The 22912-nt window shown below is 39.9% G+C and overlaps 2 protein-coding genes, 1 long non-coding RNA gene and 1 pseudogene across 3 annotated transcripts; 1 reads left to right on the plus strand and 3 right to left on the minus strand.

The window, feature by feature from the left end:
* Positions 1-941: 941 nt before the first annotated feature.
* Positions 942-2048, minus strand: LOC115672212 (glutathione S-transferase U19-like). The gene is made up of 3 exons (XM_030593988.1): positions 2024-2048; positions 1541-1968; positions 942-1454 (listed from the first exon to the last, which is right to left on the minus strand). Exons 1-3 carry the CDS (start codon positions 2046-2048, stop codon positions 1110-1112), a joined length of 798 nt encoding a protein of 265 aa, XP_030449848.1. The 3' UTR covers positions 942-1109.
* A 3744-nt stretch (positions 2049-5792) lies between these two features.
* Positions 5793-6539, minus strand: LOC130139567 (glutathione S-transferase U19-like; annotated as a pseudogene).
* Positions 6540-10556: 4017 nt separating this feature from the next.
* LOC130139572 (glutathione S-transferase U25-like) lies at positions 10557-19100 on the minus strand. Its single transcript, XM_056316802.1, has 3 exons — positions 18811-19100; positions 10966-10990; positions 10557-10886 (listed from the first exon to the last, which is right to left on the minus strand). The coding sequence occupies exons 1-3, from the start codon at positions 19098-19100 to the stop codon at positions 10557-10559; spliced, it is 645 nt and encodes a 214-aa protein (XP_056172777.1).
* LOC130139574 (uncharacterized) lies at positions 11586-14059 on the plus strand. The gene is made up of 3 exons (XR_008817677.1): positions 11586-11887; positions 13612-13671; positions 13781-14059. It is a non-coding gene; the product is annotated as an uncharacterized LOC130139574 (long non-coding RNA).
* Positions 19101-22912: the final 3812 nt, after the last annotated feature.

The following is a 22912-nucleotide window of genomic DNA, read 5'->3' on the forward strand; positions in this document are numbered from 1 at the left end:
CCCATCTACTTGAGCAAGACGATATCCACGTTTTCGCACAAAAATAGATACTTTTATCGACCCTTTTGTTGAAGGATATGAGCGAAGAGCATTCTTGATAAGACATCTATCTTCTCATCAAGTATAAATAGCTACCACCAAGAGATGAAACCACGCAAATAATCACACTCTTTCATGACTAATTTGTTCTTCAGTACCCAAAGCTAATTTACAGAACAAGGAATGGACTTGTGCGTGTGAACTAGGCAAACAATTTCGAAACACCCATTTAAGATTTGGGTCACGTCTTAAAGGTTTTGTCATCTTGAAGGAGAGATAGTATAATCTAATATTACAGGACCATGAGGTCAAAGAATTAAGAGGGCTGTGATTGCCGGAATCTAGAATGTTTGCATTTATACCATTGAACGTGTAGGGATCCAGGTACAAGATTGTTAAATTCTGTACGTGATAGTTTGACTGGTCTGTCAACCTTGATAGAAAAGTTACCGAAGGAGATAGAGAGGTATTCTTAAAATTGGGAAGAATTTACTCTAAGAGTGAATTTGGGGATGGTTTCTCAAAAGCAAATCTAATCTGAGATTCGTCGCAAGTTCTAGATTTTCGAACAACTATCAAAGGTTGGAAATTCTTCGACAAATTAGGAAATCTAATTCTTCAACGATCATTTTCTGCCCTCATTTGTATCGGGTCGTTACGAGTTTTATTTCAGAGATAGGCCAGCCCGAATTGGATATTTCTTGCTTTATTCATCTATCTACTAAACTTTATTCCCTTAACTTTTGTTTTAGCTTTGTTTGCTACGTTTTTATGTTCGATAATGTTGGTAATGCATGACGCTACTAGATGATTATTAGGAGCGAAATAGGTCAATAATGCATGAAAAGGATTTTCATAAAAAAAGGAAATTGTAAATTCGAGGTACATATGCGGAAATAACGCAAACATAATGCTAAACGGAATTAGCATATAATTTATTAGCCGATCCGGAAACACTCAAAGTACAAAAAGGAAATCATGAAACTGGAAAGAGCTAACCCTCGTCCAAAGGAAAGAGGGGTTATTGAACAAAAGAGCTGGGAAATGACCATTCTGAGATTCAAGAGTAGTCACTGCGCTTGAAGCTTCTTTCTGACCTCCAACATGTAGTCATAAACCTTGTGCTGGTTAGGCAACGACTTGGCCACGCTCTCCCTCTGCATGCACCGCTTTGCCCACCCCACCAACTTGGGGCACTCTTCCCCGATGCTAAAGTTGGTCGATGTCTCCACAGCATAGAACCCACTATAGAGCGGTATCAGCGACACATCCAAGTATCCAAACCTCTCGCCTTCAAAGTACGCCTTGTCCCCAAGCTCTCTCTCCAACACCTTTAAGCCCTCGATGTACTCCGTCTTCGCCGCCTCCTGAGCCTCCCCTGTCGACAGCCATGCCATTTGCGCCGCTGGAATTATCTGTGCCGTCATGTTGTGTCCCGTCTTGATGTCAAGCGCACATAACAAGGAAATGATCGGGAAAGATTGGGTGCTGTTCGTCTTACCTTCTTGTCCATGTAGTCAGCCCAGAACCTTGCACGGGCACGCTCGTGGGGATCGGAAGGCAAGAGAGGGGACTCGGGACCCCAGGTCTCGTCGATGTACTGGACAATAATGAGGGACTCGCAGACCGGCTTGCCGTCGTGGATGAGGACGGGGATTTTCTTGTGGACCGGGTTCATCTGCAAGAGCAAGGGGCTCTTGTTGCTCGGAAGTCCCTCCTCCCTCAGATCAAACTCCACGCCCTTCTCTCTCAGGGCAATTTTGGCCCTCATCCCGAACGGGCTCGGCCAGAAGTCCAACAGTATCACTTCCTCTGCCGTTAAAGCTATGGTAATATGAACTCGAGAATGCTTTTTTTCTGGTGAAATGAGGTTAAAGCAGGAGCCACTTATATAGAGGGAAAGAGCACATGGATGAGGCTTTTCATTCGCTGCAGTGCTCGAGGACTAGGAGGGGCTGCTTAATGCTGTCATTGCTCGCGTCACTGGCAGGTCCAAATCTAGTCTCCATGCCCGGCGTATTAGGTCAGGGATTAGGTGGTAACGTGAACGAGAAATACATACATATCTTATTATAAGTTCGACTGGTGGCTGCTTCTTTCTGGTGCTTCCAGTTCCTCTCTACTTGTTTATTTTATATTTATCATTATTTCTATTGAAAATATATCACCAATTTAAGCATAAAAAAGAAAAATTCCTAATTCGAATAAATTTTCTAATTGGAGTTGATTTCCTATTGAATGGGTACCTAGTTTAAGTAGGTGCCCTGTTTTGGATCCAACTTTTGTCTAGATATAAAAAGTATTTTCGCTGTGAAAAGTATCAAAAGACGACTTCTTGTAAATTACATTTTGAAACAATTCGAGAGTGTTGAAGCCAATAAATCTCGTGGTAAGATTTGTAATTTCATTTGTGAGTTGTTGGGTGCAATTGAAGGGTGGGAAACACTGATAGTGTTTGAGTTATTCGAGTGTTGATGTAATCTTCATTTTATCGCTTGATCTCCAAAGGAATTCTTTGATGCTCTTCCTGTGAACCTAGGTCACCTTGACTAAATCACGTCAATCTTGTATCCGATCTATTTTCTTGTTTTGTCTATTTTACTAATGTGATCGCTTGTTTCCGCGACAATTTTTGTACTTAGACACAATCATCTAGTTCTTGACTTAGAGCCAAGCTTTCATATGAAATTAAAACCTTTTTTTATAGCTCAAAAGTAAACAATTATACATAATTATGGAATTTCGTATAAGTCGTTGCCCGACCAGTGGTAATCGACGTGCCATTGCAGGAGTTTTTGGTCATGGTGATCTTTGGCTTTTTAAATTAGGGTTTTTGATTATTTGGAAGTGATAACGTCATAGAAAAACCCCATCTTTTATCTCATTTTCCAATTTTCCCCATCTTTCAAGGTTGGCATAACAATACCCAACCTTTTTTGTTTTTTACTTCAAAAATACCTTGCAGTGAAGCTCCATTCAAATCTCAAACAAATATCTTTAAATATTTACATAATTTCCATCAAGGCTATAGTTCTTTCAAAAAGCTTAATTTTTCGTTTTTTTTTAATAAAAATTCAATTCTTCATGAGTAAGAATAGCTATATTTTATTGAAAAACCTAGTTTTCCTTTTTTTTTTCTTTTCACGCAAAACTGAAACATATTTCAATTTTAAAAAATGGCCAGTAGAAGGCTAGATCTTTCTTCCTTGCATTATAAGTTATAACTCACATAGGCCCCGTTTGGTTCAGAATTGGGAATGCTCATTTGGGCTCTAAAGTCCTTTGGCCAAATACAAATGGTGTTTGTCAACTTTTTTTACTCACTTTGGGGAGATGCAATTGCATTTGGAATACTCTCCAAGGGACTTTTGGCCAATGCAAGGGTGGAGGTGCTTTGGAAAGTTGCATTTTCGGAATGCAACTTGCACTGTTCATCGTCATTGTTCATCTTTCCCAGATTGAGGTCCGGCGGCTGGCGACCGCCGCCTGAGGGCTAGCCCGACCCCGGCGACCACCGCTTGGGGATCGCGTGACCCCATGTGGTAGTGGCTGGCGACCAGATCTGGCCGGCGGCGGTGGCCGGTGGTTTAGCTCCACCGGAGCTTTTTTTTTTTAAAAAAAAATTAGCAAAAGTCCTTTAGCCTAAGTTGATTTTAAAAAACACTTACCCAACACTACTTGCATTTCGGAAAACCCCTTTAGCCCAAAAGGTATTTGCTTTCCCCCAAATGCATTCCCCCAAAGTCGAACCAAACGGGCCCATGGTGGGTCGCAATGCACAGTTAAATACTATGCTAACGAAATTCTTTGCTAGAGATGAAAGCAACGTTGCTCTAGCAGGGGAAAATGCTCTTGCAAGAGAGATGGACAAATTGGTCCTTGAAAGGCTTGATTCTGTTGAAAGAGAGTAAGTCAAATAGGCCTCAAAGAGTAACGAGTCAAGCCCCTAAAGCCCAAAAGATATGGCAGGAAAAGGCTGGACCTTTTGTCCTTGATCTTGCGAATAGAGTGGTCAACCTAATGGTAATTATACCAAATCGTTCAACCCAAGTTGTAGGACAATCTTTAGCACCGGCTGAGGAAGCTTAAATACGTTCGGAAAGCTCACTATTTGTTTTGAAGATAAAAACGCATTATGCATGAACTAATATGTGTGTTGAGTATGCAGACGAAATATGCAAGCGGGGAAGTACGAGATGAGGAAAGAATGTACTAAATGTACTTGTATAACTGACTCCAAGTGAGGAGTGTCAATTTAAGAATTAGAAAGGAGTAAACTAGGGGCAATTTAGAAGCACAGAAAAATCTCCAATTAGGTGACCGGCGTGTTTATGAAAACGGAAACTTGGTGGATTGGTCCCGTGGCCTGATTAAGTTCAGGCCTTTTTGTACGAGCAAATGATTCTGACTCGCAGCACTTTACGCACAACTGGTAGGATATGAACAAATAACCTCCACATCCTGATTCGAAAATCCCCTAATGCCTCAATCAATTGCGCCAACTAGTTCCTTTACGATATCATAAATTAAATTATATAACAAATGTCAGTTCATATCACAAACTGTCACAATCTAGTGCATGTATACCATATGAGTCATCCTCAGATCATTAAATACAGACGGGATAATATTACTAAATCATATTATATTGTATCCAACAAGAAACTCACATCACATAGGTTTAAGGAGTAGTAGCAAAAACGAACATGTCCTTCGAAATCGTGGGAACAGAAGGCAATGATGGTCTAGAGAAATCACAGACGTGAGGAAATTCGGACAATTTTGGTTTCGGTATTGTTGGTAATTCGGGCTTTGGTAGTTCACGAAGTGGCAGCAATTCGACTTTCGACAGTGATGGCAATTCCTACTTTGGCAGGCTCGGAATATTAGGAAGTTGAGGCAATCCAGACTAAGGCAGTTCGGGCACTTCAGGCAACGTTGCCTCTGAAAGTTGGTGAGCCTTGACTGAATTCTTGCAGATTATCAAAGAAAGAGCGAGGACAAACAATCCCAAAATACACGCAAACATATGATAATTTGCAATTGTGGAATCGACAAGCAAATTGAAAAACTTTGATGAAGATGGTGAAAAAGCTATGAATCTTGAGAAAAGGGTCGTGGTGTGTTTCAGGAATGGCTTGATCAAGAGGGGGAAAATCCCCGTCCTCATCCACAACAGCAAGCCAGTTTGCAGTTCCCTCGTCATTGTTCAGTACATAGACGTGACCTAGGGTCGCAAGTCCCCTCTCTTGCCTTTCGATCCTTACAAGCGAGCCTGTGCCAGGTTCCGGGCCGATTATGTGGACAAGAAGGTAAGACAACAAAATGCTTTATCTTTCAATGAATTTCCATATTAAGTGTGCTTAACATTGAGACATGAAATGATGGTGTAGATTGTTGCGAAAACCAAAGTATCGAAATTTCCTTAATTTTTGTTTTTTCTTTGTTTGCTATGCTTTCGTGTTTGATAATGTTGGTAATGCATGGTATTTACATGCGTTTTGGGAACAGAATAGGTTGATAATGCATGGAAAAGATTTTCATCAAAAAGAAAAATATATATTTGATGTCCACGTGCGCAAATAACGCAAAACATAATGCTGAACGAAATTCATGAAATGTTGTATAGAATTTATCAGCTGATCCAGAAATACTCAAATACAAAAAGGAAATCATGAAAGTGGAAAGAGCTAAGCCTCGTCCAAAGGAGAGGAATTACTGAACAAAAGTCATGAGATGACCATAATGGGACTCGAGAGTTGTCACTGCGCCTAAAGCTTCTTCTTGAGCTCCAACATGAAGTCATAGACCTTGTGATGGTCGGGCAATGACTTGGCCACGCTCTCCCTCTGCATGCAACGCTTGGCCCAACCCACCAACTTGGGGCACTCCTCCTCAGTGCTAAAGTTGGCCGATGCCTCGAAAGCATAGAAGTAGCTATAGAACGGTATTAGCTACACATCCACGTACCCAAACCTCTCACCTCCAAAGTAAGCCTTGTCGCCGAGCTCTCCCTCCCACACCTTCAAGTACTCGATGTACTCCTTCTTCGCTGCCTCCTGGGCCTCCCCTGTCGACGTCCACACCGCTTGCACCACTGTAATCTACACCACCGTTTCATGTTTTGACGTTAAGCATGATTAATAAGGAAGTGTATGAAAGATTGGGCATCATTGTCCTACCTTCTTGTCCACATAGTGGGCCCAAAACTTGGCATGGGCCCGCTCGGGAGGATTGGAAGGCAAGAGAGGGGACCCATGACCCCAGGTCTCGTCGATGTACTGGACGATGACGAGGGACTCGCAAACCGGCTTGCCGATGTGGATGAGGACGGGGATTTTCATGTGGACCGGGTTCATCTCCAAGAGCAGGGGGCTCTTGTTGCTCAGAGCATCCTCCTTCCTCATATCAAAGTCCACACCCTTCTCTCTTAGGGCAATCTTGGCCCTCATCCAGAATGGGCTCGGCCAGAAGTCCAACAATATCACTTCCTCCGCCATTGAAGCTATGGTAATCTGAACTCAAGAATGCTTTGTTTTATGTGGTGAAGTGAGGTTAAAAGCAGGAGCCACTTATATAGAGCAAAAGAGAAGATGGAAGAGGCTTTTCATTCGCTGCAGTGCTCGAGGAGGGGCTGCTCAATGCTGTCATTGCTCGCGTCACTGTCAGCTCCAAATCTAGTCTCCATGCCCGGCCGATTAGCTCATGGCTTAGGTTGTAACATGAACGAGAAATACATATCTTATTATTAGTTCGACTGGTGGTTGCTTCCTTCTTTCTAGTGCTTCCAGTTCTTCCCTACTGCATTATGTTCCATTTCTCATTATTCCTGAACTTAGACGCAATCATCTCGTCCTTGACTTTAAGCCAAGCTTTCATCTGTAAATAGACCCTAGTTTAATGGAGCGAAAGTAAACAATTGTACATAATTATGGAATATAATATTATTTCTTGCTGATGAAGAAAAGAACAATCATATGTCTGTTGCCCGACTAGTGGTAATCGACGTGGCATTGTAGGAGTCTCTGGTCATGGTGATTTTTGACTTTTTAAATTAGGGTTTTTGATTATTTGGAAGGCTAATGTCATGTAAAAACCCCACCTTTTATCTCATTTTTCCAATTTATCCCATCTTTCAAGGTTGGCATAACAATACCCAACTTTTTTGTTTTAACTTCAAAAAATACCTTGCAGTGAAGCTCCTTTCAAATCTCAAACATCTTTAAGTATTTACAGAATTTTCATTAAGGCCATAGTTCTTGAAAAAGCTTAACTTTTCGTTTTTCTATAAAAATTCAAAAAACATATATTCTTAATAAGTAAGAATAGCTATATTTTATTGAGAAAACCTAGATTTCCATTTTTTTCTTTTCACGCAAAATTGAAAAAATATAAAAAAAATTAATAAAGGCCGGTAGAAGGCTAGATCTTTCTTCCTTGCGTTAGAACTCACATAGTGGGTTCAATACTCCGTTAACGAAATTCTTTGCTAGGGATGAAAGCAACGCTGCTACAGTAGGGGAAAATGCTCTTGCAAAAAAGATGGACATATTGTAAATGAAAGGCTTGATTCTGTCGTAAGAGGAAAGTAATTCAAATAGACCTAAAAAAGTTACGAGTCAAGCTCCCAAAGCCAACCACTGGGATTTGCCCTAATGGCCACCCTTCCTATTTGGAAAAAGAGAGATGGGGAGTTCGATTTTTTACCTTCTCAGGAGGGGGTTAGGGGTGGGAACGTTTAGTATCGAATGTAGGTTTCGACTCCTGGTAAAAGTTTAAGAGTGAGTTGAGAGTTAAGTAAGAAAAAAAAAATCCCTTGAGCCAAAAAGATATGGCAAGAAAAGGCTGCACCATTTGTCCTTGATCATGCAAAAAAAGTGGTTAACCTTAATGGCAATTACACCAAATCGTTACACCCAAGTTGTAGGACAATCCTTAGCACTGGCTGAGGAAGCATAAATACGTTTGGAAAACTCACTACTTATTTGAAGATAACAAAGCATTTTGCATGAACTAGTATGTGTATATGCATGAGCAAACGAAATATCTAGATATAATAGTCGACAAAAAAAAATGATACAACATATTGAGTTTAGTACAAATTTAGGTCAATAACGAGTGCATTCGAGTGAAATATTTGCAAATCCAGATAGCTCTTCAACGCAAATCATAATGACTCTTTAATAAAATAAATTTGATGATCATATCAGTCATTTTATGGATGGAATTTCACTCAATGTTCGTGTAGCGGAAAAGAATTACATGCATGCTTGTAGATCGTTAGCCCTGCTCTGAGCTTTCTCTAGTATGATTTTGACATCTTGTCATAGTGTAGTCAATTGTAGTATGTCATGCATGACGTACCCTCCTGATGGCAGTTTGGTCATGTGCTTTGAAGGACCCGCGTTGCCTCGAATGGTGGATGGATTACCTAAGTGTGCTCGGACAATTCCTCTTGCGAGTTGTCACTCACACTTAGCTCGGATTCTTCCAAACCGTACCAATTGCGACATTGGTTGATTGGGCTTGTTTGATTCAGCATTTGCAAAGGACTTTGGGTAGCCAAATGTAAATAGCGTTTGGCAATTTTTTTATAGAATTTTGGGAAAATGCAATTGCATTTCCAAAGGCCTCTAAAAGACTTTAGCTCAAGGCAGGTCCGGAAGTACTTTGGCAACTTGCATTCTCGAAATGCAAGTTCATTGTTTATTGCACTATTCATCGCACTGTTCATCTTCCCCGATTTACCCAGAGAAGCAATTCCAGAAACTTACGACCGCCACCTAAGGGGTCGCGCGACCTTAGGCATTGCCTAGGTTGCATGACCCGGGTAAGCATTGGCTTGGGTCGTGCGATCCCAGGCAATCGTTGCCTGGGTCACGTGACCCAGGCGATGCTGCCTAAGTTTGAGCCCAGGCCACGGTTGCCTGGGTTGCGTGACCCCAGGCAAGGCTAGCCGGTGGCTATTTTGGCCGGCCAGTGTCTGAGACTATTAAAAAAAAAATATTAGCAAAAGTTATTTACAAAATATAGTTTTTACCAAATGGTGTTTAGTCAAAATTGCTTTCAAATGTGATTTTAAAATACACTTTACTAAATACTACTTGCATTTCGGAAAATCACTTTAGCCTAAAGCCTTTGTATTTTTCCAAAGACATTCCCTCAAAGTCAAATCAAATGGGCCCTAAGTATGATGACTATTGTCCTTTCCTTTAGGAGTCGCTATTAACCTATTGGAGGCTGTTTAGAAGCTTAGTTAAACATAGAAGGCCGTTTTACTTTCCATGAACCAGAGATTCGAGAATAGACACTTAATTGCGTTGAAGTCTATCAGTGCCTAAACTTGGTACCTATTCTCGCTATTTCGAAAACGTTTCGATCATGCAATCTTGTTCATTTAAATGCCTAGGCACATCCATCTAAATGAGTATGTGCCACGAATTTGCCTGCGAACATTCAACGTTCATACAATCAAGGTGATAATCCAAACATAATAAACAAAGACGACATGATGATAAAGCGTGAAAATAAAAAATTGATATGATGTTGGGCAAAGAATATACACAGCTACATTATTAAGCCTAGAGACAAGGACCCCCATGAGCTAAGCCCTAATTTAAACATGCATGCATCTTTCTAAAGGATGCTCTCATCCTCCAAAGGACCAAATGATGTTATACTAAGTGCAATCCAGTTTTAATATGACGTATCACTAAACATGTAATGCGGTACTCCTAAACTCACAGCTTTCATTAGATGCTTATGTTTTACTGTTAAACATGCAATGCCGTTCAGTCCATGCACAGATCGTTGTTACATCTATGGGCAGTCAACCCATTCATGGTCTTCGACAAAAAAAAAAAATGCCCATTCTTGGTCTACTGCGAGCTTCGCTGAGTCGGGTTTTGATTTCTTCTCATGGTGTAGTCAATTATGGCATGTCATCCGTTTTCTATCGTGACTCGAATACTTCATATTCGACTATTTTTAAGTCTCCTCGGATCGATTGTTGACGAGTTTTCACTTCGCCATAATTCATTGCATTTAGGCACATCTATTCTTACGAATAAGGTCACCAAGGTTCTATCCGAGACGTACATAACAAGGCGTTGTGTTAATATTGCCCAAGAAAAAAAAAAAATATTGCCCAAGACGGCCGAACTGGACTTTCTTTGCCCTTTACTTATCTACCTACTGAACTTTATTTCCTGAGTACTCATTATTGCTTTGTTCGCTATGTTTTCTTGTTTGATGATGTAGGTAACGCATGGATGCTTAGACGCATATTGGGAATATATAATTCAATAATGAATGAAAAAGATTTCATCAAAGAGAAAAAGAGAAAAAATAGTATGTTAGAGGTACTCATGCGCAAAGAACGCAAAACATTTTGCTAAACGGAAATCATCGAAAGTGGAAAGAGCGAGCCTCGACCAAGGGAGAGAGGGATTAATGAACGAAAGAGTCATCGAAATGACCATTATTATGAGACTCGAGAGGTGTCGCTGCGCCTGAAGCTACTTCCTGACCTTCAACATGAAGTCATAGACCTTGTATTGGTCGGGCAACGACTTGGCCATGCTCTCCCTCTGCATGCACCGCTTGGCCCATCCCACCAGCTCGGAGCACTCATCCCCGATGCTACAGTTGGCCAATGTCTCCACAGCATATAACCAGCTATAGAACGGTATCAGCGACACATCCACGTACCCAAACCTCTCACCTCCAAAGTATGCCTTGTCCCCAAGCTCTCCCTCTAGCACCTTTAAGCCCTCGATGTACTCCTTCTTCGCCACCTTCTGGGCCTCCCCCGTCGAAAACATCGCCATTTTCCCTGCTGGAAATATCTGCACCATCGTTTTGTGTCTTGACGTTAAGCACACTTAGTAAAAGAAATGTTCGATAGATTGGGCGTCGTCGTCTTACCTTGTCTACGTAGTCAGCCCAGAACCTGGCACATGCCCGCTAGGGGTGTCAACAAAATCCGCGTCGGCCCAGCCCGACCCACGCCGGCCCGGTCCGGCCCTAAAATTTGCGGTATTTTGGGGTCGGGCCTTAATTTTTTTCGAATATGGCCCTAAAATTTGGGGTATCATTAGGTTGGGGTAGGATCGGGCCGACCCATTAACACTCCGACCCATCTCCCTCTTTCAGTCACCAATCGCCATCGCCGTCAGACGCTCTCGACTCTCTCGCCTCACCTCACCTCGTCTGCATCCTTCGCTCGTCGATCATCTCTCTGCATCCTTCGCTCGTCGCCGTCGCTCGAGGTCGGTCTCTCTCTCTCTCTCTCTAGCTTTGCAACGCCTCTGTTAGGGTTCACATTTCGAGTCCTTGATTCTGTCAAGGCCGTTGTTGTCCTTTTCGCTCCGCTTGCCCTAGCGTCTTCGATCTGCTCTCTTTCGCTCCGCGATCGCTTGTGCTCGCGAGCTCCCGCCCTTCCTGGGTGCAGGTTATGGAGCAGGTTAGTGAGCGCTATTCCTTTTTGAATGTCCCTGAAGCCGAGGAGGCTCTGGAGCGGTCGAGCTTCAGTGGTCACATAGCAGAATCGAACGATCAGTCCATCGAATTAGACGTTTCCTTTTGGTGTTTATGACTTTTTAGGTTAATTGGCTATACACCCTTTTGATGTTTGTTCTCTTAACCTCGTGATTCAAAATCTGAAATTGTATACATGTACGCAGCTCGATGCGATATTGATTGATTGGTGTTTTTGACGTTGGGGGGACTGCTGATTGTGCTGTATAGGTATGTGAATCGCAAGTTCAGCAATCAGTATAAGGTGACGATCGGAGCTGATTTCTTGACGAAGGAAGTTCAGTTTGAGGACAGGTTGTTCACATTGCAGGTGAGCTCGAAAAAAAGGGTGAATTTTTCGCATGGTTCCTAGTTTCTTTTCCGTGTAAATTGTATCATTTGAGCATGGATTTTGAATTGCATGTGTTGTGCTCATTGGTTTCTGCGAATTTAATGGCCCTTATTTGATTAAAACGATGTTGATTAGCTAGTGACACCCTTTGGCTTTCCTGCTTTGAAAATTTTACCATGATTACTCTGTTACTGGGCTTCATCTACATAGCAAATGACTCAAGCTCAATGACCCATGGACTGCATAAATCTTTGTTTCCCACTTTTTTTTCCCGATAAATCTGGTTACCTGGAATGCAAGAACTCACCATTGTGCTGCTTAAGGGACCTTTTTTTTGCAAATATATGTCGTCCAGATTGGTTGAGCCAATGCCAATACAATCAAATTGCTTAGGTGATTTATTACAAACTATTTGGTCTAACAGATGGTCTGCTGTTTTCAACATGGAATGCTAGTATCAATCTCACTTAGATGTTAGCAACAGCATAACAACTTATCACCTTTAGCATGGTGGCTGCATCCCTTTGGGATTTTGTTACTCATAAGGCGTATTTGCAGTGAAGTTAAAATAATTTTGACTTTGCGAATCTGGCAGAGAAGCGGTGTGTATGGTTGTTAATGATGGCATTGGACTTGAACATTTGATTGCCTTGGTGTCGAGAAATGGCAACGTCTCTTTGGGCATAGGATCTGTTGCTCTAATCAAATGCTAATTTATGTGGCTTTTAAGTTCTTGCTAGGAGTCGTTATATACCTATCAATATGAGGCATGCAAAATCTACTTTCATGGTTCTAGCATATCGTCCTTACTATCCATTGTATCAGTGTGCCTCTTATGTTCAGATGTATGAATTTGTGTAAAATTTTATTATGTGTTGATTATTTTGTTCTTTTTGGTTGTTTTAATTATCTTAAGCTTGCTTTAACTTGTGTAGAAAAGGGAGAAGTGATTAGTGAACATTACAAGCTCCTTCCAGTTGACTTGCGTGACATACCAAAATTGGACGACATTATATCATTGGCTAATATTGATCGAAGGTATGCAATTATATTACCGTGGCTTGGGACTGAACCATAAACCATAATCAGAGATGGAAAATCTCTGACCCTTGACATTTCTGTTTGCATGAATAAATTGCTAGAAGTGATCTTTTAAATTACTCAGATATGTGTGTATGGGCTAAATAGTTGGATGACTGGGATTGATAAAATTACTTTGTAGTAGGAACTTAATAAAGGTTTAGCAGCTGGTCTTCACAAATTTTGACTATGTGGACTAACTTGACCTTGTTTAATCGCTGGTCTTTACAAATTGTGGGGCAATGTATGTTTTTTTGGTTTTCTTTTCCATTTTATGGTCTATTGCATGCAAATTATATGAACTTGTTGAGATTTCTTAGCTGCTATCTTACTTCTGTTTTGTTGGTCCTCATGATGAGATGGTTTATCAGTAGCTCAGATTCCCCTATCACTTTACCCAAAATCAGCGTGCTACTGGCCAGGAAGGGGGAATGAAAGAAAATACAAGATTCCCCATATCCACATCCTACCTTGCAACTGCTTCCGAAGTAGCTTTGTCCCTCTAGTGAGTGCTTCATTGTCAGCTGCTTGACTTGGTTCCATTGTGATCTGCATTACATCAAACTCTACCTTCCTCCGGAATAGCTTCTTACCATGTTCATTTTCATGATTCATGTTTTCAGATTCTGGCTATGCGTCACCCAAGGAGACTTGTCTTGTCAGGTTGCTTGGTAACTTTGGTGGTAAGTGTACTTCTACAACTTTCAAATATTTAATGCCTTAGCATGAAGTCGTTCTAGACACTTCATCTGTCATGGACTAAGACCTTCTGTATCGGCATCTTTTATCCAGGTGATGACTATTCTTTCTGCTTTTGTTGGTTGGGCTGCTCCTAACCTGGTAAGTTGTTTCCTATATGATTCCTGCGGTATTTTTTTCTTCTCTTTCTACTTAGCGAATGTCAATATACATAACAAGGGCAGCATTTGTTTTCTTTTACATATTGGAGTTCCATTTGATGTTCTTTTATAAGGAAGTGATGGCCTGAAGCACATGCTTTTAGTATGGTTCTAGAATGACATATGCTTGGTCTTTCTGAAGCTTTTTATTTAATTGATCGGAATTTCATTATCTTGGAACTCTCATAATTTGACTTTTGTTAATGCAAAACACCTCAAACCTTTCAAAATACAACGATTGACATGTGGAATTACACATGATATTCCATAATTTTTCGAAACTCGAGATATCCTTTTCCTTCTTCAAAATTTTGGAGGGAAAGTCACAAGTAGAAGTAATAAGCTGCAACAAACAGGCCTACCTCCTGAATCTACTGCATGCATTTCTTCTTGTTGTGATCCTGACCTAGTTTTACCCTTTTCCTGGTTGATATCATAGTTATAGAGCCTATTCATATGCGGTTGAAGAATAACATAACTGTTTCAATTTTTTGTTTTGGAGAATCTATTAAGCTATCTTGGAATCAGTCTAGATAGTGAGATTGAAAGACTTTCTATGGGCAGAGGGTTTCAGTGGAAATGGGCTGAACTTTATTCTTTTTTTTTGCAATTTGCTTCAAAGACTCTAGAGAAATAACCTTAGTGCATGATAAGCTGACCTAGCTATTATCATAATTTCATTTCTGCATGTCTCCTAATTGCAGATAGATGAACCTAGATAGACATTTCCACCATATCAGCGTCAATCATTTCTAGTACAACAGCACCATACTCATTTGAGCTGCCCATTTTGAATCTGTGACACTGTGATTCATTTATCCTTTTTAGTCCGTATAAAGAATCTTGATTCTCAGCTTTTTCTATCTGTGACGCACTGTGATTTTGGCATGCTGTATTAGGTTTTGCACTTTATTCGATCAAAGCAAGTTTTAATGCTAAGAATGGGAGCAATCATTGTTTCTAATGTGGTACTTTTTTTGTATTGTGTGTTGTTAGGTTGTACCCCGTTGCACTGGGCCGCATTAAGGGTTTGCTAGGGATTTTCAACACCGATCAACAACTTAGTGACCTGGAATAACAGAACATTTAATCTTTTTCCACCAAAATCTGGTGAGCTTTTTTGTTCAATTAACAACAGAAAATGTTATGATGATGGTTTATCTAAGACTTTCCTACTTCAGATTTTTTAGATTTGCATGGTTTATCTACTCTAGAACCTAGTTGGTAAATATGTTGGCAAGTATATGAACTGTAGAAGGCATTACTACACCATTTGTATTTGTCAAGAGTATGTTGAGGACTACATTTCTGATTATAGTAATACTTTCCAGGTTCTAAGTGTCATAGATAAAAGGATTGCTAAATATCTGAGATAAGTGCTTCTAGTGTGACACAAAGAAGGACGAGATCTTCAGTATGGGAACACTTCAAACATATTCCTGATGAAGAAAAGGCTGAATGTATATACTGTGGGGCATTTATTGGTTGTGCTAGTGGTCAAGGGACCAGTTCGATGCATCGTCATTTAGCTATATGTAAGGAATTCCCATATGCAAATGTCGAGAAAAGGCAAAAAAGTAACTCGGGTCCTTGGAAATTTGACCAAGATGATAGTGGAAAAGAATTAGCGATCATGTTTATTCTTGATAAATTGCCTTTCAAGTTGGTAGAGCATGAGGGATTTCGGCGATTTGTGAATAAAATCCAGCCAAATTTCTTAATCCCGTCGCGCAACACTTTGAGGCGCAAATGTTATGATTTATACACGGATGAAAGAAGTAAGTTGAAGAAATATTTCTTGGAGACATCTCCAAGAGTGTCTTACAACAGACACATGGACTTCTTGTCAAAATTTGAGCTATATGTGTCTCACTACTCATTTTGTTGATGCCGATTGGAAGTTGCATAAGAAAATATTAAATTTTTGTCAAATCCAGGGTCATTCTGCCTAGATAATAGGAAAAGCGGTTGAGAAATGCTTGATTGATTGGGGGATTCAAAGCATTTTTTTCTATCACCGTGGATAATGCTAGCTCAAATGACTTAGGAATTCAATATTTGAAGAAGAGACTTAACTCTCGGAATTCTCTGGTATTGAGAGATGAGTTGCTCCACATGAGGTGTTGTGCTCATGTATTGAGTTTGATTGTGAGAGGGGTTGAAAGACATAAATGATTCGATTGTTAGAATACGTTCGGCCGTGCGTTATGTGAGGTCTTCTCCTGCAAGGTTCAGACGGTTTAAAGGTTGTATTGAGCTAGAGAAAATTGAGTCCAAGAGTCTTGTATGTTTGGATGTCGAGACTCGTTGGAACTCGACATATATAATGTTGGAAGCAGCTTTGAAGTTTCAAACAGCTTTTAACTCATTGGAATTTCAAGATGGCAAATTTGTTGAAGAGCTTTCCAAGGTAAAAGGATTGCCCACTAGTGATGATTGGGAGTATGCCCATCACTTTCTTCCTTTTCTAAAGTTATTTTTTGATACGACTTTAAAAGTTTCGGGTTCTTCTTATGTCACTAGTAATGATATGTCAAATGATGTGTATGGGATTTATATCATGATTGATAGATGTTGTGAAAATGAGGACCCGACTTTATAGGAAATGGCTAAGAGAATGAACATCAAATTCAATAAGTATTTTGGCAATGTGAACAACATCAATCTTACTTTGTTCATTACTTGCATACTTGACCCGCGGCATAAGTGGGAATATGTGAAGTGGATGATTAATCGTGTTTATGAAAGCAAGTAGGCGGAAACTTTACAAGATAAAGTAATAACATCTCTGATATCTTTGTTCGAGCAATACCGCACTGGTGTATGCCCCCAAAGCAACTTGAGGCTAAAGAGCACAAGGATGATTAACGTGTCAAAGTCTCCGGTGGTCGGTGCTAATATTATGACTGTAATGTATCTTAGAGAAACCGGACAACAATATTTGGAAGAAAAATCTGAATTGGACAAGTATTTGGAGGAAGGAAGGATGTGAACATTATAGCGTTGAGTTTGATATTTTAAGTTGGTGGAAAATAAATTCTTCAAGATATCCTATCCTTTCTTCCATTGCTCGAGATATTTTGGCCGTGCCCGTCTCAACTGTAGCATCAGAGGTTGCATTTAGCATAGGAGGTCACGTGCTTGATGTGTTTCGTAGCTCTTTAACCCCAAACATGGTGGAGGCTCTTATATGTGCTCAAGATTGATTATGATCCGCGCCACTTTCACGTTCGATTGAAGAGGACTTAGAAGAACTCGAAATCTTTGAGTCAGGTGAAAAAATATGGCTGTAGAATATTAATACCCTTCTATGTTTCAATGGATACGTTAATTTTCATTTTCATAGTGAATTTAATGCAGAGTTGCCAACTACAACCATGGAGCCAAAATCGATATCAATTTCTCTAGATGATTGATGAAGCTGTAGATTGCCATTTTAGGTAACTTGTCAGTTTTTACTCGAGACTCTAAATGACTTGGGACCTATTTTTACTACATAGTGTTTGGACTACTACAGTTTTAACAGAAGTATGGTAAAACTATTTAAATAGCTGGTAAACTATGGCATCCAACACAAGGTTGTTTGCTTTGTTTAATTCCCCAATCGAAGCTTTACACATGGTTACCATACATGTTAATAATATACTCTCTCTTGTAGCAAAAGAAATACACGTATGTCAAGTGATCTAGTGCCATATATTCACACACTCGCGCGCATAAAAAACTCATACTGCTTACATAGGATATATATGTCTCATCATATGCATACAATCATCCAAGAAAAAGTGCAATGAATCGACATGGTGTCTGTTATATGCTTAACTAATCAGGTTTTCTTTTGTGCACGCCCCTTTAAATTTAATTTTACTGGTCACTAACCTCGGACCTGACATCTTTTAAACCATGTCAAGACAAATATCCCAGTGTGTCTGGGCAAATTGAGTTTGTAGGTTGTCTCAAGGGTCTTTCATTTTGTCCTCAAACTCAATCTGCTTTAGCAAGCTGGTTTATGTTCAACCAACAAATAGCTTTTCAATGGAATCTTCAATTTTCTTGTCCTTCTTGCTGCACTTATCTTCTTGTTTCCCTTGTGACCTCTTGAGAACATCGACTTCTAACAGACTCAAGGTGAACAAAAGCCAATTTTAGTCCTTACTAGCAACAAACTTAATGATATCTCACCTACCACTTCTAGTTCAGCAACGTCTGGTTCTAGATCTTTGTTAACCCTTTTCTTATGAACTAATCTTAGAATCAATCTTGCTTTTGAATCTTTTGGAACAATCTACTTTTAGGCAGCACTGCATCGACGGGGAAAAGAAATTCGGAGTCCAACCCTTTTGCACTAGCTTTATCTTTGGAATGTCGACCCGTGATGATGTATTAGTAATTGGAAGCAAGCCAGTCTTGCTTAGAAGTGAAAAAATTCCAGTCATTGCTGTCTGTTAATGTTGTTTAGTTTCTTTCTTTTTTTTTTAGTTACTTTGTACTACAGAACTTGTTCTGCAATGGTATTGTTTTAGTTTCTTTCTCTTTTTTTTAGTTACTTTGTACTACAAAACTTGTTCTACGATGGTACTCACACAGTGAGAGTGGGAAGAAAAGAGATTCTGGCGTAGTGTTGGAAATCATCTCTATTATCATTTTTCCATCTTGTGGATATGAAAAGAAAAAATAAGAGAACAGAACCAACCTAACCTGGTTAGTCATCTGATAATTCGGTTCTATATTTGCGGTGGGTTCACAATTCCAATCTATCCGCGCGAAAAAAAAAATCGAAACCCGGCCCGACTCGACCCGGCCCAGGCCTTGGGGTGTACGGTGAACAGGGTCTCGGGTGGGTCTGGGCGGGTCAAGCATAACCCTGTAGGTTTCGGGTCGGGTTGGGTATTAAGAAAGCTCGACCCGATCCGATCCATTGACACCTCTAATGCCCGCTGGTAAGGATCGGAACGCAGGAGAGGGGACTCGCGACCCCAAGTCTTGTCGATGTACTGGACGATGATGAGGGACTCGCAAACCGGCTTGCCATTGTGGATGAGGACGGGGATTTTCTTGTGGACCGGGTTCGTCTCCAAGAGCAGGGGGCTCTTGTTGCTCAGAAGGTCCTCCTCCCTCAAATCAAAGTCCACGCCCTTCTCTCTCAGGGCAATCCTGGCCCTCATCCCAAACAGGCTCGACCAGAAGTCCAACAATATCACTTCCTCCGCCATTGAAGCTCTGGTAATTTGAACTCAAGAATGCCTTTTTTTGTGGTGAAATAAGGCTAAAAGCAGGAGCCACTTGTATAGAACGAAAGAACACACTGACTAGACTTTTCATTCGCTGCAGTGCTCGAGGAGAGGGGCTGCCTACCGCTGTCATTGCTCGCGTTGCTGTCAGGTCCAAAGTGTACACTACAAGTCCGCCCGATCGATTAGGTCAAGGATTAGGTGTAACACGAACGAGACATTTATTGCTATTACTAGTGCAATTACGATTAGTCATACTGATGGTTGCTTATTCTTCCTGGAAAGCTATGGCGCAGAAGTAAATTATTATAACCATATAAGCTTATTACAAATTTTACTTTAATGGAAATATCTAGATATAATAGTCCACAAGAGAATATGATACGACATTTAGTAAAAGTTTAGGTCAATAGAGAGTGCATTCGAGTGAAATTATTTGCAAATTTAGGCGGCTCTTCAAAGTGAATTATAATGACTCTTGAATAAAATGAATTTGAAGATCATATTATTCATTTTATGAATATAACTTTACTCAATGTACCTATAGAGGATAGAATTACATGCATGCTTGCATATCGTGAGCCCTACTCCGAGCTTTCCCTAGTTTGATTGACATCCTGTCGTGGTGTAGCCAATTGTAGCATGTCATGCATGACGATGACGTGACCTTCCTGATGGCAATTTGGTCAAGTGCGTTGAAGGACCCGTGTTGCCTCAAATGTTGTGTGGATTACTTAAGTACGCACAAACAGTTCCTATTGTGAGTTGTCGCTTGCACTTAGCTTGGATTTTCCCAAATCCTACCAATTGCCGTTGATTGACTCAATTAATTATGATGATTATTGCTCTTTCCTTTAGGAGTCAATATTAACTTGAGGCCGATTAGAAGCTTAGTTAAACACAGAAGGCCGTTTTAATTTCCGAGAACTAGAGATTCAAAAACATAGACTTAATTGCGCTAAAGTCTATTAGTGCCCAAACTTGGTACTTATTCTCGCTATTTCGAAAACGTTTTGATCATGCAATCTTGTTCATTTTAATGCCTAGGCACATCCATCTAAATGAGTATGTGCCACAAATTTGTCCACGAACATTCAACGTGATAATCCAAAGAATAAACAAGCACGACATGATAATAAAGCGCAAAAATATAAAATACAATATGATGTCGAGCAAAGAATATACACTGCTACCTTATTAAGCCCTGGGACAGGACTCCCACGAGTTAAGCGGGAATCTAATCAAGCATGCGTCTATCTAAGGATGCTCTCATCCTCCACAAGGCCAAATGATATACTAAGTGGAATCCAATTTTCATGTTTTCTCACTAAATGCAATTCTAATATGACGTATCACTAAACATGCAATGCGGTATTCCTAAACTCACAACTTCATTAGATGCTTATTTTTTACTGTTAATCTTACCATTTTTCATTTCTTCGATTACATCAACATGAATTAACATCTATGCTAAACCAAACAAATGCAAACCAATTGAGCTTAACATGCATAACCACACTCAAAGACAAACTAGCAAGCTATTTAGGGATGATAACCCATTTAAACACATAGATGGCATCAGATACACTAACTAAAGCAACCATGCATATTCGACATCAATGCATTCCTAATGACACCAAAACACGATCCCAAGCCACCGAAACCGCTCACGACTTTCAACCGCTCCCCATCATACCCAAATCAGCCATGGTTTGGCGGTCAAACCCGAACCAACCATGATTCGATGATCCAACCTGAATCAATCATGATTTGGTATCTGAGGAGGCCGGGCTGATTGGTCTCCCGCCGGTACTTTGATCCGAATAACCATAATGAAATGAAGCTAAATAGCACCGAAACACATCGACAAATATCCCGACGCGTCCCCAGGCTATGCTATCTGATCAAGGCTGACTCAAGGTATATTGTGTGGCTCAAATGAAGGCTAAAGCTGGCTGTTCATGAACTGAATAGCAAGCTCCAGGCCGAGAGCAAGCAATAAAAGGCCCGCACATGCATTAATTTGATAAGAAACTTAGATGGATCAAGCCCAATGCACACCTATGTTAAGTAGGGGTGTCAACGGGGGTGTCAACGGTTCAAGTCCGGTCGGATTTCCATGATACGTAATGTAAAGGATGTGTGTTTATTATGACATGAACCGAGAATACCTGAATCCAAAAAGCAGTTCGGGGCTGTTCGGGTTTTTGGTTCTCTTTCTCTTTGTGGATCCACAACTCCAGGACACAATCAGGCAATGCCATCTAAGCATACTTGTGCAGTTATGAAGAAGAAAAGGACAATTTCAAGCTCACCATGGTACTTTCTAAGGATTAATCTAGCAAGGAAAACAAAACTTAGCCATTTTTGAATTTGATGGTCTTTCTCTGTTAGCAAAAGAAGAAAAAGAAAAAGGAACTTATGTTGGCAAAAAATCAATGTGAATTAGGAAAATCAATGAAATCAGATTTTGAGGCGTGGTAACACTCTTTTTAAAGAATTATTTATCCCACAACGTTGTTAATGATTACCGGTAAAAATCCTCCAAGATACAATAAAGTCTCGAATGAGAATACCACGAAGCAATTATGGTACTTCTCCAGGTTCTCTCAAGGTAAACAATTGGAAAAAATGGCGATATTTCTCTTGAAAGAAAACGAAATTGGAAGTTCAAAGTAATGAACAGAATTATTGAATAAATATATTTGAACAAATACAATCTTTCAAAGATAAAGAAATTATGTCCAAACAGGCACAACATTTCAAAGGTTAAGGAGATATGTCCAAATAGATACATCCTTTCAAAGGTTGTAAGAACACATAACAACCGTTGGGTAGAAATAATAAATTCAAAATTAAATTATTAACAAATAACCGTCACTCAATTGCGAACAGTCATACTGTTTCAATAAGACAAAACAATTATTTTATAATAATAATTCGAAAATTAATAAATAAAAAAATTTGTCCACATGAGCACTCACATTTTTTCGATGTGGGACAATGCACCTCTTAGTTTGTTTTACCAACAACTTATACTATGTTTCACACTATCTTCTCCTGAATTTACAGATTAAGCTAAGAAACCAAAGCAATGACCAAAAAACAGAGAAAGGGATAAAAAAAAAAAAGAAGACGGAGAGATTCCCACAAAAGCAACAGATTTAAACCAAGAACAAAGAAGCTAAGAAGATCATATGCCTCTTTTTGGCTATGTTCACTCCAATGTGGAGAAAGCCCAATAAATTGCAAGCAAAGACTTGAGTTCATATGATAATTTATATGGAGAAATAAGGTTTCTCACTATTATTATGTTGTAGCAGCAAAAAGAATGTTGGTTGAGATGTAGTAGCAAGAGAGAAAGAGAGAGCAGAAAATTTGGGAAAGATGGCAATATCTGGTTTTTATCAAGCTAACATAAGAGGTCGATTCGGTGTCTGATTGAGCTAAAATTGTCTTAGCACGCTCGTGATGCATTCTTCTCAACACTGATAATTTCGATTCTTATTTGAAACTCCCTATATTAGGTTTTCCGTGGATTAAACCGAACCTGTGTTTTGAGAGATTTATCCTTGATCTCTTGTAAAGATCATGTGTATTGCCAATAATGGTGTTCTTGATATTATTGTTGCTATGTACCCTAGTATTAACTAGAGAAGAACTTTGTTCACCCAATTTTATTGATAGTGAAGATTTTTGGATGGACTCCGGTCCCATGGTTTTTTATCTCCTCATACCGAAGAGGTTTTCCACTTAAAAAATTCGCCGTGTGTTTATGGATGTTTGGTATCTAT

Source organism: Syzygium oleosum, unplaced genomic scaffold (genome assembly GCF_021117445.2).
Source record: "Syzygium oleosum isolate NSW1041296 unplaced genomic scaffold, Sole_v2.1 Sole_v2.12, whole genome shotgun sequence".
In the NCBI taxonomy this organism is placed as follows: domain Eukaryota; kingdom Viridiplantae; phylum Streptophyta; class Magnoliopsida; order Myrtales; family Myrtaceae; genus Syzygium; species Syzygium oleosum.